An 18,533-nucleotide genomic window follows, 5' to 3' on the forward strand; every position below is an offset into this window, starting at 1 on the left:
ACATAATCATCAAATCGGGTTGGCATGCGTCGTTCTCTCTGTGGTCGACTGGATGTCTCAACCTGAATAACGAAAGATGAATGATCACCAAGAGGCTGCACAACTTGCTCCACTGCTTGCTTATCAGCACTTGGTCCCACAATGGGAGAAATGGATGGGTGTTTTGGCGATGTCTTGGGATCTTGTTTAGACCAATTCCAAGCTTCATGTTCATCAAAAATCACATCTCTGCTAATAATTACCTTTCCTGTGTTTGGATTGAATAACTTATATCTCTTTGTCTCATGACTATATACAATAAAAATACACTAGATGTAGTTTTTTAATTCAAATTAAAGACCACATTGGAATAGGACATCAAGCATCCTTGTTAGACTGAAACTCAACTAACTAGACGTAGACTCCAACTATACTAATTCTAACCAACTCCAATTAAGAAACTAACAAATAATGATCTTGATTTAATTCCTACAGTAGTCCTTAGTAGGAGTAAATTGTGAGGTTAGAGTAGCCTTTAGTATAGGTTAGAGATCCCTTAAGTACATATTAGAGCAGGAGTCGAAGGCTTGGACGCTTTAGCGCTGTGTGTCTCACGTGACTTTAGCAAAAAAAAAAAAAATCAATTCCACCTTGCAAAAAATCTGCGTGGGGACATAGCAATATAGCAGCACATTTATCACGGACCCATTAAATTAAGCAAAACATAATGGCGGCCCGAGCCCAATGATGACAGCAGATAATCAAAGTCCGATGCGCATTGTATGGATTTCCCTGTACCTCGGGACAGGATGGAAACGCAGGCCGAGTGGGCGACGGTGGCAAACAATTTTCGCCAGATGTCCAATCGCAACAGGAGCTCAGAGCACGAGAGGAACATGACGCGACATTCCGTGAATAGTTGATTCGATCCCCGGAATTCATCCGATCACGCCCCTCTCAAAGTCTCTTCACACCTCTGCACTCCACTCTGATCACAGACACGATTCATTTCGATGCCTGGTTCTTCAACCTCCTCCTCCCGCACAAACATACGCGTCGTCGTCGTCGGCGACCGCGCTACCGGCAAGTCAAGCCTCATTGCCGCTGCCGCCTCCGAAAGTTTCCCCATCCAAGTCCAGCCTGTTCTCCCTCCCACTCGCCTTCCCCCCGACTTCTATCCTGATAACGTCCCCCTCACTCTCATCGATACCTCATCCAGGTTCTCACAATTACTCTCCTTCATTCCATTTCCTCCTCGTTCTACTACGTTATGTTAATCGTCAAGTCACCAGTGCTTTTTTATTTGTTCTTTTCTAATTCATCCTTTTTTTTTTTGGGTAATGAGTGATGTATTTTATCGATTGTTGGTTAGTTTAGCTTGGAGAACAGAGGTAAGCTTGCTGAAGAATTGAAGCGAGCCGATGTAGTAGTACTGACTTATGCATGCGATCAGCCTGCCACGCTCAAGCGCCTCACTACCTTCTGGCTATACGAACTTCGCCGATTAGAGGTACGCTTTCAATCCCGATATTCTTCTGTGCCCGCGTAGACTCTTTCATTGATTCCTCTGCTCTTTTGTGGTATATTGGGCAGACAGTGGACCTTGATGTGAGTTACCGAGTATTTATCCAACTTTTTTCTTTTTTTGGTTGGTTGGTAATAAACATCGGAGTGAAATCCGAGAAGCAAACCAGTGCCGAATATAGCATCTTGCTGATGCTGCAAGCCTGCCGTTTCTCTTCTGGAGTTCTCCTGAATTATGTTGTTTCACAAGCATCTATTTTGACACTTGTTGCAATGTTTAACGGCTAAATCTTTTGGTAAACTATTTTCAATTACGACGAGTTCATTTGCTTTTGATTTAACATGATATCGATAGCAATAGCTGTTTTTATTCCAGTTTGTCGGTCCCCAATTATAAGTTCTTGTTGACCACGACCTATAGGAACGAGGCCTATCTACCGCTTTTAGACCTGTTTGCATAGGCTCGCTGGTGATCGCTTAGAGCTCCTCTTCCATCAATAGGTACTCTTAATGCGTTGACCACATGCCCTAGTGTAGCCTTTCCTGCAAGAACATCCACAATAGATCCAGTGCGCTTGGCAAGATGTCCTTCTTTAATAGCAGTATCACTACCAAAGACTACAATCCCAACATTCTCATTCTCAAGATTCAAGGCCAAAATGGTGGAGATTGTTGCCACTCACCTTGAAACTTTTTTTTTGTTAAATGCAATTTTCAGATAAAGGCACCAGTCATAGTTGTTGGCTGCAAGCTGGATAAGCGAGATGAGGAGTATCATATGAGTTTGGAGCAGGTAATGGCCCCAATTATGCAACAGTTTCGAGAGATTGAGACTTGTATAGAATGTTCTGCAGCAAATATGCTTCAGGTTTGCCTCTATTCGTTAGAGATTCTGTCACTTCATTTTATGAAAATTTTTTAATTATAGTCCGTTGCTATTAATATTATGCTAGTTTGTCTATAGGTCCCTGAAGTATTTTATTATGCTCAAAAGGCAGTGCTTCATCCAACTGCCCCACTATTTGATCAAGAGACTCAAACTCTGAAACCCCGCTGCGTAAGAGCGTTAAAACGGATATTTATACTTTGTGACCATGACATGGATGATGCCCTCAATGATGAAGAGTTGAATGAGTTTCAGGTTGCTGCTTCCCACTTCCTTTTCTCTGATACTGTTTCATCATACATTATCATTTTTCTTCCCGTTTATATTTTGTCTCTGCCAGTTTTAGTGCCGTCATTTATACCATTTGAAATGATATGATACAGGTTAGATGCTTCAATGCTCCGCTACAGCCTGCTGAAATAGTGGAGGTGAAGAGAGTCGTACAAGAGAAGTTGGGTGAAGGAGTCAATGACCTTGGGCTTACCCTGACAGGGTTTCTTTATTTGCATGCTCTTTTTATTGAAAAAGGTCGGCTTGAGACAACTTGGACTGTTTTAAGAAAATTTGGGTATGATGATGAAATTAAGCTGGGGGATCCTTATCTATCTATTCCATTCAAAAAGGCTCCTGACCAGGTGATTCCTCTAATGAAGCCATGAATTACCTCTTTTCCTTTTGCATGATTGGATAAGGTTTTTGTGCAGTCTAATGGCATCACAATCATGAAACTGCCTTACTGGTTAAACATGACGTGTTTCCAAGAATTCCTTAGAAGTCAAGTAAAGAGATAATCTAACCGTAGCATTTAGCCGGAGAAAAATCAATACTGTGATTGTGCTTGTACTTGAGTAGATATTTTTAATGAGTCTCGCATGTTCTGTTATTATGAACTTACTGGTTTCTCAACTAAAATTTGGTCAAAATGGTAATGGTTCAGTTTTATGATATTTTGTCCTGTTCTTTCTGAGTATCTCTTTGATGTACTAAGAATGGGGTCTATAGAGAGTCTAGTATGTCTAAAACGTTTTTCTAAAGTTGCCATTATCTTCTTGCAGAATATGGAATTGACAAGTGAAGCCATGGAGTTCTTGAAGGGAGTCTTCAGCACATATGATGGTGATAAAGTACGGTAGACATTTTGCTTCATTCTAAGTTCATTCTAAGAGAATTTGTATTTTGCCGAGTTCTAATTTGTTTGAAACCTATCAAGTAACTCTTTCAGTGAAAATTTACAGCTAACTGGTTTCGTGAAGCCTACAATGTACTGTGTTTTACTGTAGAGATTATTTCCTCCCTGTCCTCTTCCAATCGTATATCTTTAAGTTAATTTTTTAAAATTTTTTTAAATGTTAGTGTTAACTAGGCCTGAACTTTTGTGCTCTGCTTTAGTTGCATTCTCTGGAAAATTTTTTCTGTGGAAAAGATCATTCCAATATAGCAACTGAATATACATAGAAAAGAGTACATTTGTAACCATGGGAAAGCCGGCAAGCAAGAGAGAGTGAGTGTGTTTGGATAGTAAATTATTTGAGATAATTTTGTGAAAAAATACTGTAGCACATTTTTGATATGATATATGTGAGATAAAAAGGTGATTGGAAAATGTGTTGATGATGCAAGCAAATTAGTATGTGTAAATAAGATGGAAATAATGTGTAATCCAAACACACTCATATGTCTACCACTCAAAGGCTGTCTAATTCTCTGTGAAGTGCAAGTTGGACAAAAATAAATGGTATCTGTGGAGGGTTTAGGATGTCTGAGTTTTGGAAGATTGAAGTTTGAGCTAGTCCCTAATGGGACCTGCAAGAAAAAAAATCTTCTTATGGCTATCTAGGTAACAAGGGATCACCAAAGGCTTTAATGTTGGTAGGATCATAGTGCCCTTTTAGCGTTAAAGTTGGCATAATTCATGTTTCCTATGGTTGACTCATACTATGGAGCTGCATAACCTTATATTCAAATTTCAGTTATGTCTGTTTTTTAGACATCAATTGATATTCGACAGTTGAAGATCATTTTCTGAGTTTTTCTTTGACAGGATGGTGTTCTTCAGCATTCTGAGCTTGTTGAACTATTTTCAACTGCACCAGAAAGGTTGGTTTTTTGAGCAGTTTTGTCTTCAGTCCTCCCTGAATTGCTCAATTTGGATTTGACTTTGTGGTTTATGGTGGTGCTTCATTTTGCATGTTGTGCTTGTCAATTTGTTTTGAAGAGTCACGTACAAATATGACTTGACTTGGCTGGTCTAGATATAATGCAAAGTTTTCCTGTTTCTGTTATGCATTTTAAACACAGAAAAAGCACGAGACTTTTAGTTATCAAATGTATGAGATTGGATAGATATATGTATGTATGTATGGATGTATGTATGTATGTGTGTGTGTGTCTATATATCTATGCACACACACACATATATATATACATATATATATATATATACGTATGTATGTATATGCATGCATGCATGTATGTATGTTAGTGGGTGAGTATTACACATGAATCATGGGTTTATTCTTATTTTTTTTCCTTTGAAATACTATTATTTCTCAAATCTGTCTTATTTTTAAAACTTCAGTCCGTGGGAAGATGCTCCTTATAAGGATGCAGTTGACAGAACTCCAATGGGGGGCTTATCTCTTTCTGGATATCTATGTGAGGTGCGTTGTTTGAAGCTCTTGTAGTGGTTACTCCTAGTGAAGTTTGCCATTAGAGATATGCCTTTTTATTGATGATTGCATATGATCGTACGTTTATATTTTTTTGTTGTCATATGGTTTTTGACTCCTGTGGTTATTCCTGTTGGCTTCTTAAAACTTCTCAAGTTCTGTAGCTTCAGATTTGCAATTGGGAGGTTTAATTGTAATATCTCTGTTGTTATCATCTATTTATCTGGACATGCATATGCGCATGTTTATATGTTGATAAATCAACATAGATCTGTCAACTTGATATGATTGTCATGTGGAACTAAGTTCATGCAACATTATCTATTCAACAGATAATGTTATGTTGCATGTTGGTTTATGGGTTGTTCCTCACAAAAGCTACAGTTGGCCTTTGCTGCTTGTTATTTGATTTCTTATGGGAGTTCTGCACTGATATTTTATTCTAGCTGCATTTTATCTTTGTTCTGTACTTTTTGCCTCTTTTTGAATCATTTGCTGGATGCTGTCTCTTATTCTGCCATTTACCTTAGGCATTTCTGCCTGATGTTGAGCTATCGGTTAATTGTCACTGATACAGAGCACATGATTGCAGTGGGCTCTTATGACTTTGCTGAACCCCAATCAAAGTTTGGCTAACTTAATATACATTGGATATAACTGTGATGCTGCATCAGCATTCCATGTAACTAGGAGAAGATCTGTGGACCGCAAGAAACAGAGAACAGAACGAGATGTGCATCAATGCTTTGTCTTTGGACCTAAAAATGCTGGAAAGTCTACACTCTTAAAGTCTTTTCTTGGAAGGTGTATTGCTTATGGTTTTTCTCATATTTTAATCAGATTAGTTTAAATTTAGGAGAAACTTGTCTCTAATCCTTTTAACTTTCTGCTTTGTATTATTGCCAGTGCTGGCTTCTGTCTTTCCTTGTGCATAATTTTTATTACATCCCACAAAGATTTTGACGTCGTTTACATTTCTTTCTTGTATTTAAGGCCGTTCTCAGAAAATTACAGACCAACTAGTAGTGATTGGTATGTGGTGAATGTTGTTAACCAGGCTGCGGTGAGTACTAGTGGCTTAAATGTCATGCTTTGGAGTTAGATTGAAAGAATCTCTCTCTCTCTCTCTCTCTCTCACACACACACACACACACTTCTGCATATGAACTCACATGCACACTCACATATTCGTATAAACTATGTTCTTGTACCATCTCAAAATTCTCAATCTCTTGCACAAATCCATAAACATGCGCATGACATATTATGTCAATGAGTATGACTAATTGTAAAAAGCATGTTTAATGTAAGACCATATCAGTCTTCTATGAGTAAAACAATTATTATGTCTTGTCACAAGCATATTTATACAGTTTAAATTCTTTGGAATACCATGGTGATGACATATTTGCGATATACACTTTTTAATGCAGGGAACTAGAAAAACTCTTGTGCTTCGTGAAATTCCTGAAGATGAGGTTAAAAATTTGTTGTCTGATAAGAAGTCTTTGGCCGCTTGTGATGTTGCAGTATTTGTTTATGACAGGTGGGGATTGTAGCATGTTAAACAAAGAGTTAACCGTGAATTGTGACTACTTAGGATTCAGTGGATTAAATGATTAATTATGTCCTGTTGGTAGCTGTCATTGGAAGTCTTAGATGTTGCTTTGGTTAGCCTCTCAAGTCTCATTATCACTGATGCATGAGAGAACTCTACTCTTAGAATATGTCTGTTTTTTTCAATTTTCTCCTAAAGATTTCTCTCCAAAATTTGCTGATGTTTCTCACGATACTTTTCATTTCTTTAGCTCGGATGAAAATTCTTTAAAAAGAGCATCCGAATTGCTTAAGGATGTTGCTAGGCAAGGTGAAGAGACCGGTTTTGGGGTGCCATGTCTCTTTATTGCTGCCAAAGATGATCTGGATTCCTATTCAAATGGTATAAAAGATTCAGCCAAGGTACTTGTTACTTGATTGGTTCCGCTTTATTGCATCTAATTTTTATGGGAAGGAGGTCGAGGTGTGCACCTCGTCTTCCACAATATTAGTAAAAGTTAACTACAAAACCAATACAAAGGATGATCTCTCTCTCTCTCTCTCTCTCTCTCTCTCTCACACACACACACACACTGAGACGCCCTCACAAACACAAATGAGCATATACTAATCTTTTAACTGTGGTAAGTATGCTTTATGTTTTAGATTTGTCAGGATATGGGAATAGATGCACCCGTTCATGTGAGTGTGAAGGAAAGAGATCTGAACAATGTTTTCCAGAGAATAGTGCATGCAGCTGATCGCCCTCATCTCAACATTCCGGAAACTGAGGTTGGACAAAACAGGAAACTGTATCGCCATTTTGTTAGTCGCTCTCTCATGTTTGTCTCAGGTATGATTTTTCTCTCAAATGCCTTCCTTTTGAAACTAAACTGTTAGTACAGCAGTAGCACTACCTTATTGAGGCTAGTTGCTTGTAAATTACCAGAAATTTATCCTGTATGCTAGAAGGTGTCCTAAGTTTTGACTGTGATTTGAGCTATGGTCTAGTAATCTGGAATTAAGTTGAAAAGAGTCACCCCCCAAAAGAAAGGGCAAATGGAATAAAAGGGGGAATCTTTGAGGTGATTGTACATAAAAGGTTCCTCAAGCCTTCTGCATTTGCTTTGACTCTTCAACTGTTATTGCAGTTGCTGCTGCTGTTGCTGTTGTTGGATTGGCAGCATATCGCTCCTATGCTGCAAAGAAGAATACCTCCAGTTAGGCTTTGTGCCTTTTAGTCATACAAGAACGATACATAAGGTTTTAGATATTTTAGTAATTGTTCCCTTTCCAACTTTTTTTTTTTTTTTTTTTTTTAAGATTCATCTTGTACATAAAGGATTTTTTTTTTTTCCTTTGAAGATTGAAGATCCAATTTTGCTTGGAAGTTCAGGATTAATTTTTGTATAATAAGAGTACATATTTCTCTTTGAGCTTTATTCCTCCTTTCTTTGGTGCCTTCAAATGCCACTCCGCATTTGTGTACAGTAATATGATTATGCACATCAGAATGAAAACGAGAATCTCTGAATGCAAGTGCATTCAATTAGCGGGTTGGTTCCTTTGTTGTAACATTCTGCTTCCCTTCCTTCCCCTTATACTTCGAACAACACTAAAAGAGGTAAAGAGAAGAACATTTGCTTTCTTTTAAAGTCCGTCTTACATCGTGTTTGGTGTACTTGAGGATCTTTATTAGTTGGAATTATCGAATGCCCCAGTTTATGACGGAGAACAAGTACATTTTACAGAAGTCGGAAGTTTTCTTGAGGATTCCAGTTTGTTGTCTTTGGTTTGTGCCTTGGTGACTAGATAAAGATGAAGCAGCGTGGTTATGAGAGTTCCTTTTTCTCGCTTTTAGTTGTGTAAAACTGGAGGATGAAAAACGCTGCTGTTTTGCTACTGCTGTCAATCTCATCGCCTGATATTGCGTGGCTGAAACATGCCAAATTGCGAATATTGGGTTGTTAACAGATTCTATACACGTCATGAATTTGACGGTTGGGCTTGATTTGTACTACTGGAACTTTTTCAGCAAAAAACAGTAGTGTGATTGAAGTACCTGCTGCACAGTGGGGGTGGTAAAGCCAACAAAACAGGGTTCTTGAAGCTAACGGTTAGGGGGGAGGATATCCTTGTTAGCCAAGGAACTTATTTTAACTTTTAGCCCATTGGATTTGAATCACTAGGCGGTTAACGCGTCTTGGTATTTCACCCCTTGTTTGGAGACATCCGCGTGTTGTTTTCTTGATCCTGTGAGGGAACAAGGATTGTGAAGTTCGGAGTAAATCTGCCGCTGGAGCCGAGCGAACGGGGGCACGAGACAAGATGAATGAATTGTTGAAACTCCTCTGATGCTTTCAAAAAAAATGGATTTAACGAATGATAATAACGTGGCCGTTCCTACGATGACAAGTATCAACGTGGGTTTAAATTAAAAAAAAAAAAAAAAAAAGAGGACGGGTCATTTTTGGTCTGGAATAATTCAGTCCACTTGCGCTTTTGAACAAACCTGATACCGATAGCCGACAAGACGATCGATGGCGATCTTTAAAGATACCTTTTCTTGAATAATAAGAAGCTATGGAAGATCGGAAGAGATGGGTGTGCAAATTGCAGAGCGCATGAGATTATAATCGGTGTGGGTGGAGGAAGGGGTGGGGGGGGTGCTGTGCAATTATTGATCTTGACTAATTTGTAAAACAGAAAAAGCGGGGGAGGACAGGCCCCGCGCGCAGTTGATGTAAAAGGGGAAGGATACTTGTAGGATCAAGAATGGTCATGGAGGACGAAAGATGCGTAAAAGTCATAAAGAGGATCTTCATGTTTGGTTCATTCATCGAATCATCTTACACGATACGCATGCAGAGGAAACCCTTGTTCACGACAGACTCGACTCTGTTTCCCAGTGACGACGCAGAATCGGGAGCCAATAAAAGAACGACAAGGTTTAGTTGCAAAATAAAAATCTGTAACGTACGTGCCTTCCGGAATCATCCAACAATCATAAGATGTATTCATCTTTAATTATTCATCCTCTTCTTTAATTTCTATTATTTTATTTTTTTTAAAATTTATCCTACTTCCTTCATTCCTTTCATAAAAGTTTAATAAATTTCATGAATGTTAATTAATTGTTTGCATTAATACCTAAACTATTTTTAGATTGTCGTACAGTGACAAAATTTGAAACTCACTATGATGATCATTTTAGGCTCCTTTAAGCAATTTTTATGTTTTTTTTCTCTTTCTTTAGGTAAAAATTGATGTGTTGGTATGATTTACTATTTTGTTGCTAGACAAAATATGGATGCAAAAGAAAATAAAATTTAGTAGTGGGCTGTGAAGGGTGATTGGATAATCCAAACCCATATAAAACTATATTCATTGATGACTCGTCTATTTTGAATCATTAACTAAGTAGGAATATATAGATTAATCTAATTATAACTTGCCCAAACTCACATGAATCATCAAATTTGATAACTGTCCCCTAATCTTTACCTTCCCTAACCTCACAGTTCTATCTTTTTAATGCTTTCACTATTTAGAATTCATTATCTCACTTTTTAAGTGTTTTTGGACATATAAAAAGTTAGAATTATTTTTCCAAGTTGCTGCCTCATTTTTAAGTGTTTTTAATCAAATAAAAAGCTAGAATTGCAATCATCGATAAAGAGTAAAGTTTCGGATGTAAAATTGATGAAATACAACCTTTTTATCAAAATTTTGCTAAAATACCACCAAAAGCAACCTTCTAAATACACATTTATTAATTTAAAATTCATACATAAATTTTTCTTTACATACACTTTTTGGTGTACATGTGCTAAATGAAAAGTCATCTAGATGCTTGCATGATATTAATATTGAGATTATTCTAAGTGCAAATAAAATGTCATAATTGTTATTTACATACTCCAATTTAATGTTAGAGTATAATTTCAACATTCAAATTTTAAAACTTTAAAAAGCAAACCTACTGAATAAAATCCAACATAAAAAATATATAAAGCAAACCTAGTAAGTGCCCTTAGCTTGCTGAATACAAACAAAAAAAAAAAAAAGTTTAAGGCCACAAGAAAATTGATTTAGTAATTGAAACATAAATTATTAAAAAATAAGAGTAATCAAGTATATCATTAGAATATTTTGACAAATGATTATTGTACCTAGAAGGAAAGCGACAAAGAAATAATTGGATGAATAACTAAAAAATATGACTAATCACATTATCTCAAGGATTTGGCTAGATAAATTAATCCTCTTTAATGAAGGAATAAAAGGGGCTAAAGTGATAAGGATATAATAGGGTGAATAATTGTAAAATGAGACTAATCAATTATCCTTGAGAAATTTGGCTTGACAAATGTATTTTATTTAATTAAGAAGTAAAAAGGACTTAAAGTATAAATAACAAACTATAAATGGTTTATGAAGGAGATAGCAAGAACATTTTAAATTTTAAATTTGACTAGTGATAGGATTAGTTATAATCCACTATTTTAAAGTTTTTAATTAGATTTTATGTATTAAAATATTCACAAAATTCTAGAAAAAAGAATGAGAAGATTGGGAACCATTAAGAAGGTCTCTGCTAAAAATCCTCTCTGCAATACATATAGATATAGATATAGATTTTCTGGCGATTCCAACTTCTTTTTTGTAAGCGGACTATAAATTAGGCTGTTCTTCCAATACTGCACACGTCCAATAAATTAGATTAAGAAGGGCGTCCTTTTTAACGCTTGACTGTTGAACTCGGACTTTATCTGGTAGAAAAATGTATAACAATTGTTTGTATATTGATGCGGCTATCGAGAGCGCGACCTGAACAAGACACCAGGGGTGGTCTTAGCACCAGATAATTGATCTTGAACTGACCTGTAAAGAGCAGAATAGCGGGACTAACTCCCCGTTGTGACTCCGACGCTTAAGTTAGTTGGAGTTAAGAAACAGAGAAGTGGCAGAGGGAGTGATAGTATTATTATGTCTTATATATATATATATATATAATAACAATACAGTGCTAGTCCTTGAATTGGAATCCGCCATGCAATAACATTAAGAGATCAGTTATACATACATAATCACAGGACGGGAATATATGGTGATTGATTTGGCGGGTAAGTTACATGGGAGGTTGGCGCATTCAATTCAGTAATTCGTCCATTCAGAATATATACGTGAGTGCTTTGGCGCTGCTGGTACGTCCAAAATTCAAGTTAGTCGATCGATGTGGGATTCATGATTGTGAATGATGAAGAACAAAACTCATCTGGGCATATATTGTCAACCTTCAGTCTCTGTTTCTTTCTCCGTGTCACGCACACATGGACGGAGAGTAAGAGAGAGAGCAGCCCAGCAGAGCTGCGGAGAAGAGAGCCAATGGCACGACGAAAGCTGCAGACGGTACTAGGTCCATCCTAGCTTGTTACTCTAGATCTGTTGGCTGCAGTTGCCCTAAATATTCTGGAGCTGTCCAAGATACCATCTGCATGACAAAATTAATGGTCCATACATGTGAAGAGGAAGCGATGTTGACAGATGGAAATTCCAAATACATCCAACTTTTTGGATTTCATTATTAGTTCTATTCAATCACATTTGCTGTGTATATGAATGTGGGGGCATTAGTCTACTTAATTGCTCCTGACGAATCTGTCATGAGTTTATGTTACAACACACACGTACATGAAATTTTACGTGCATGGAGAGACGGCCTAAAGGTCTCTTATTTACCAATTAGATTTTTTGTTTTTTGGCTGCTTTGTTATTCTAGCTGTTGCTTAATCGCCCAATGATTATATAGGAGTCCCCGTCAAAATATTTTTCCTCTAATCTCTTAATTTTTAGTCAGAGATTTGCAGCTTTTCTCCATAGTTCTAAGAAAAGCGTCACATGCTAGAAGACAAAGAGAGTTCATAAAAACTCGGCAGCGTCGTTTAGATCCCCAAAATCCATACGCTCACAGAAATGGGTCCCTTCTATAGATCACGGATGATCCTCTTAACAGGTAACGTCAGGATATATGTCGGGCTCCAGAGGAAAGAAGAATTGATGAAAATGGTAGAGAAAAAGCAATATGTTAGTTTTTCACGACCACAAGAACCGGATTGGATGGCAACATTAGTGATTGTTAGATGAATACATATGATTCAGCAACAATATTATGGCACTTGTCTCGGATCAGGCGTACCTGAAAACGAATGTTTTATCCGTTTCATTTTAGTAGCTCATCCCCGGATCCCCTTTCTAGCTCCGGCGAATTAACCTGGTACGGATTTTCATGGGATCAACGAGTCCCGCAATTAGTTTTCAGCCTCAAGCCATGTGCATGATATTCTTATTAAATGCTACGTAGTACCGTTCATTCGTGCTCCTTCTCAAAGCAAATAGAGAATGCGAAGTCAATCATCATCCTCCTGAAAAAAACAAACGAAAAAAGAGGAAAAAGAGTGCGCCAGCGCAATTTAGCTAAAAACCACCACCATGCATGCAAACAAGAAGTTGCTGCTATATATATGGCGATAAGCATCAAAGACTCTGGTGGCCTTGGCAACAAAGCCAGTTATGTCATGGGCCCTTTCCTCGGATGCTCTGGTCCTTGTGTTTATTCTGAATTTTGCATGCTAAACTTGTATATATTGGCGTCTGATAATCAATATAAGGTTGTAAGACGCCCGCGTTTATGTCACAAGTTGGTTAGTGGTATTCGTATCCATCTCATGCAATCAACAACATTCAGTAGCTTCCAAAAAAAAAAAAAAAAATCAAAAGTCAATACAATTTCTGGTTTGAATTTCTACATCATCAATTTGATTTTGTGTTGCTGACTCGAGAGTGCGAATCGATGCTCCATGGTCAGGAAAAACGGTTTCTTGATACCACACGATGGATGGTTTAATGCTTGAATAACAAAAAGGAAAAAAAAAAAAATTCAGGATTAGGTTGATGATATGCTGACACGGAAGAAAAATATATGGGAAAAGGATGGATCATGTCCAACGTTTGAGGAAGAAGCTAAATATTATTGTAACCAAAAAAAAAGGGGGACCGGAAGAGCCTATCAAATACATGTGGAGAAGAAAATGAAGCTAAACAGGTAGGACAAAGGGGGCATCACGAGATCGCAAAACCACTGTAGAAGTGGTAGCAGTAGGATTTGATTCCGCTGGACGAGGCCACCTGCAGATCACTTCCTTGCAATTTAATTGGGACCGTTTAAGGGAATGTTAGAAAGTCTGTATTCATGATATGCGGCGCGATTCATATCGGGCTGGTTATAAGGGATACACACCATCCACGCAAGGAAAGGGACGGGCGCCGGGCGGGCGTTGGTGATTTTGACCCTGGACTGGAGATCTCGACAAGGGATGGCGTCACAATTCACGAGGAGACCAAAGGCAAATATCGGGTCCTTGAACTATTCTATGAAACCAATTATCTCACACGTGTCTTTTTTTTTTTTTTTGGTGAGGTGAAAGATTAAAATGATTTCTCTTAAATTTAAATGAGTGCTTTTTGCATTCTTATAATCTGATGGTCGTTTAATTCTATTGATTTCCTGTTGGATCATCCTCAAGCATAATTTAAAATAGAAGTGTGATGTAGATAGTGATAATAGATTAAAAAAAAAAAAACACTATTCTATGACCCTCGTAATTGAAAGGTACTCATAATAAGCGTATGTTTTGTTCCAATTTGTTTTCGTGTAATGCGAGTTTGTTTATGTCCATGGTCGGGCGGACAAGACTCAAATGGGGTTTCCTTTTGTGTAGGATGGATTGGACTTCATTTTTTTAAAACAAAGTATTAAAGATTTCAAATACAAAAGAATATTTAAAAAAGATGGGAATTGTAACAAAGTTGTGTAAACAAAAGAAACCCAAAAAAGAAGAAAGAAAAAGAAGTATAAGGCAGCCAAACAACCACCTATTTTTAGTTATCACATCAGTAGATATAATAAGTGAAACTACGTAGTTTCACATTGGACAGGAAATTGGACACAAAGTATTGGACAGAGGATCTGCTCTCAACAAAAACCACCCTTTATCCTGGCATTTTACCTTTTTTTTTTTGTCAATAGATATCATTTACTCTATTTCTAATCTAACTTATTTCAGGAGAGGTCCAACTGAGTCAATAAAGGAATTGACGGAGTTTGAACTATCATTGAATGAAATTGGTGCACCATGCACCCATATAGATTTGGAGAAGCCAAATAATTATAAAGTGATGGGAGATAAGATTTGAACTTTCGCCCTACCCTCGGTGAAACTAATTCGGATTTGGTCTAGAGAGCGGCCGCAGAGTCCAGCTCTTACCCGGGGGTGAAGGCCTATCCTAGAGTTTTTCAAGACATCACATGCAGGAATTTAACTTACAACCTGTCGTTGGCATTAGTAACCTACTTACTAGTTGTTCCAAGCACATGGGCTGCATTTTACCCTTTCGAAGAAGAAGAGAATAGGCGAACACCGGACCAAACCCCCAGTTGGATTGGGCGGGAATAACGGGACGAAAGGGATTCCAAATTGATTGGTGCCGCTTACACGGTGATGGTGCCCACACTCCACTTACGACATCACACCCTTGGCTAGCTTGTCACGCCAGCTACTGCTAATTTCATTTGGAAAAGGGCATCATCCTCAATAATATGTTGGTTAATGAGTAAATTGAGAAATTACGGACATTAATTGCGCGTCCCATTTTTGCTAATGCCATATTTGAAACTCACTAGTACTAGTTACTAGTTACTACGTACTTCTTTCCCCTTTTAGCTTTGCTGTTAACCACATGTAGGAGTACTATACAAGGCATTTAATTTATCCACAAGATGCCACTGGAGAAGTACAATTAGAAGCTGTTATTACTCGCTCGATATTGTCTCCGGCGCTACACATACATACGTATATACATTCATATATTGTCCAAACATCTAAATATCAATATTGTTAGCTCCTACTAATTAATCACACTCCACTTCTGTGCAAGTGATAGTTGTGGAAATCTAGTCCTACCAAGAATGCCTCGAAGCACATATCTATAAGAGAGGGATGTAAGTCACACTGAGGGTATATGTAATTATAAACTTTCCACTTTGAAGAAACCTGACAGTCAGATAGATTTAAGGCACCTCGTCTAAAGAGTGTTATACGTGAAACCCATGGAAATAACGCACGGGATTCTCAGTGCCACTTTTTTCTTGATAATGCAGTGCCACTTCTATATTTATACCATAGTGTCCTGTTTATTTAATTTGTCATGTGCTGTTTATTTAAATTTCTTCTATCATCACGTGATAAGTGAGATTGACACCGAATAGTGGCATAGAGGATCCCAACTGTGAAAATAAGGATTAAGCTGCTGGATCATTGGACTGTAACGGCTCACTCCCAGCTGCCTTGTGAATAGACTAGAGGAAAGGTTGCTCGCACGAAAGTGCCGTGGCACGTATACAAGATGCATATGCTCATCAACCAACCATGCAACTGCCTTGTGAATGCAGCACAAATTGTATATTAATGTTTGCAACTGATAATGAAGTACGTTTTTTTTTTCAAAAGGGCAGAGCCAAAGCTGAACTGTGCCAAGTTTTTTTTTTTTTTTTTTCTTTTTGAGATAATTATGGTGAAGAAACCAATGTTTTAAAAACCGGACCGTTAATTGAACCGGTGAAGTGAAAGGATCGAGATTTAACCGGTCAGACCGGTTCAACTCCGGTTCAATAAATTTTTTAAAAAATAATTTATATAAATATATATATGCACAAAATAAGACATGGAATGGACTAATTTAATACTTTATATGATGAAAAGTTTACTATTTTTTAATAACTTGGATTCTTAAAAATAAAATTTTTAAATTACAAGTTAAAACAAATAAATTTCATCTCAATTTCAATTATATCTAAATCCAACCCAAAAATATCACAATATTTTGAAATTATATAAAATTCGCGTCTATGAGAATTTAGACATTGTGAACTTAAATTTTAATTTACATTTTGGGATTTAGATATTGCAATTTAAAAAAGGAAGTTTGGAGTTCGAAGGAAATCAAGAGAATCGAGAATAGAAATGTAAACTTGATAACAAACAAAAAATGAGATAAAAGTGAGTGGTTGTCGCATTAAATAATTTGGGTTAAAAAAAATAATTTTTTTAACTTTTTTCAATTTAATGGACAAAAATAAAATTAAAAGATGGAAGAAAATATCAATAAATTAAAAATAAAGAGATTTGATTAAAAAGGGAGTGACAAAAGAAAAGAGGATAGAGAGAGAGGGTGTTGAAAATTAAAAAGACAGAGGCATGAGAGGATGAGATTTTATAAAAAAAAATGAAAAAAAGAAATATGAGTGTTTGTTTTATATAAATAAGTTATCCAAAAAAACTAATAAGATGTGATGGTGCAATGGTTAATACATTGGTCTTTTATTACAAAGGTTTTGAGTTCGAATCTTGATAGCTGCATTTTGTAAAACTTAAAAAAAAAAAAAAAAAAAAAGAGGAGAAAGTTGAAAATCGAAAACCACCAGTTCAATTCGGTTCGGTGGTTTTCACAGTTCGATCAGTTTTTGATCGATTTTCTGACAAAATCAACTATGACATAGAACGGGATCGGTGCCATGCCCGGCTCGCGGTCGAATCAGCCGGTCCGGTCCGATTTTCAAATCATTAGAAGAAACTAAAGGGTATGGTTGATGGCCCAGGGTTTTTCAGAAGCACGTGACGCATTTAGCAAAGAGACACAATAATGTGCATGCATGTTGGCGTTCTGTACTTAATTGCATGTCTATCTAGTGTCTATCGCATTCTTTTCCACAAGAAACCGTAGTGTATGGAAGGCCAAACTCCACGCTGGGCTATTGCCCTCCTCTTTTAAGGAATGCAAAACCAACTTGCTCTCCTGGTCCATACCATTTGCCCCATTTCCCACAACTTAAACAACCTTCCAACCTAGTACTCCCTTCATTCTTTTAGGACCACCCACAACGATCATATGATCATGCAATCTCAATCGTAAGATGCCCTGTGATTTGTCGAAAACCCCCCGGTTGGTTGGCTGGATTACACAAAAACTGGGACAAACATAAGCCAAATTCATTAAGTGCACTGATCGGAAGTGGAGTAGTGCTTGCTTTCTGAACCAACTTGTTAGAACATGTAGAACCTTGAACGAGGAGAGCACATGGACTCAAGCTTTGTTTCAGCTGCAGTGATGTCAGGTTGGTCCATCCATCCATGGGAATGGAGCGGGCTGTTGCTCTACTCTTAAGAGGGTCCTACGCCCGTTGCTGGGGCAATTTTGTGGGACTGGGGCTGTTAGGTTGGGTTGCCGTACAATACATGTTAAAGTGTGAATTTTCTTTTATACAATCACTTTGTGTCCGGCTGATGTGAATTTCCTTGCCTACAATCACTTTGTATTGTTGCACCAAATAAATGTGAAGTATACACCAACTTCTTCTTGAATATAGTAATAAGGTAACGTGATATCGCATCAAACAATATACTAGAAATAAGTACTGCAATAATCCCACAGAACTGGACCAAATCATAACTGGCACCGGCCCTCTCCCAATTTTGTGATGCTTAGATACGGAAACCAGCCGTACGTCCACCATCCAAACTTGCTTGCCACTTTTAATTAAGCAGCTTATGCGTACAATTTGATTAATGTCGGGAATGCCGTACTACTACTACTACTACTACTACTACTACTAGTGCTGCTGCTATTACTACTATCAAACCTTGATTATATTCTGTTACTGAAACCAGTGGATCTTTGACACCTCAAAGAATAAATATCTCGTGTTTAATCATAAGGCTTAAAGTCCTCTGTACGACCTCAATGATTAGCATGATCGAGACGTGCCTCTACCCGTGCTAGTTTAACAACTGATTGCAATAAGGCCCTAGTACTCCCCTGGA

The 18,533-nt window shown here is 37.4% G+C and overlaps 1 protein-coding gene across 3 annotated transcripts; it reads left to right on the forward strand.

Moving 5' to 3' along the window:
* Positions 1-724: 724 nt before the first annotated feature.
* LOC113716650 (mitochondrial Rho GTPase 1-like) lies at positions 725-8,036 on the forward strand. Of its 3 annotated transcripts, none has more exons than XM_072068144.1 (14): positions 725-1,198; positions 1,357-1,489; positions 2,222-2,371; positions 2,468-2,644; positions 2,773-3,024; positions 3,445-3,513; positions 4,431-4,486; positions 4,968-5,049; positions 5,651-5,862; positions 6,052-6,121; positions 6,492-6,604; positions 6,867-7,017; positions 7,270-7,447; positions 7,746-8,036. In XM_072068144.1, the coding sequence occupies exons 1-14, from the start codon at positions 993-995 to the stop codon at positions 7,817-7,819; spliced, it is 1,923 nt and encodes a 640-aa protein (XP_071924245.1). In that variant the 5' UTR covers positions 725-992; the 3' UTR covers positions 7,820-8,036. The 3 variants fall into 3 exon arrangements, with proteins under 3 accessions (XP_071924245.1, XP_027096847.2, XP_071924250.1); XM_027241046.2 differs by having other exon boundaries at positions 728-1,198; positions 7,261-7,447; XM_072068149.1 differs by having other exon boundaries at positions 1,060-1,198; positions 1,352-1,489; positions 7,261-7,447.
* The last annotated feature ends 10,497 nt before the right edge of the window (positions 8,037-18,533 follow it).

This window comes from Coffea arabica, chromosome 1e (assembly GCF_036785885.1).
Source record: "Coffea arabica cultivar ET-39 chromosome 1e, Coffea Arabica ET-39 HiFi, whole genome shotgun sequence".
In the NCBI taxonomy this organism is placed as follows: domain Eukaryota; kingdom Viridiplantae; phylum Streptophyta; class Magnoliopsida; order Gentianales; family Rubiaceae; genus Coffea; species Coffea arabica.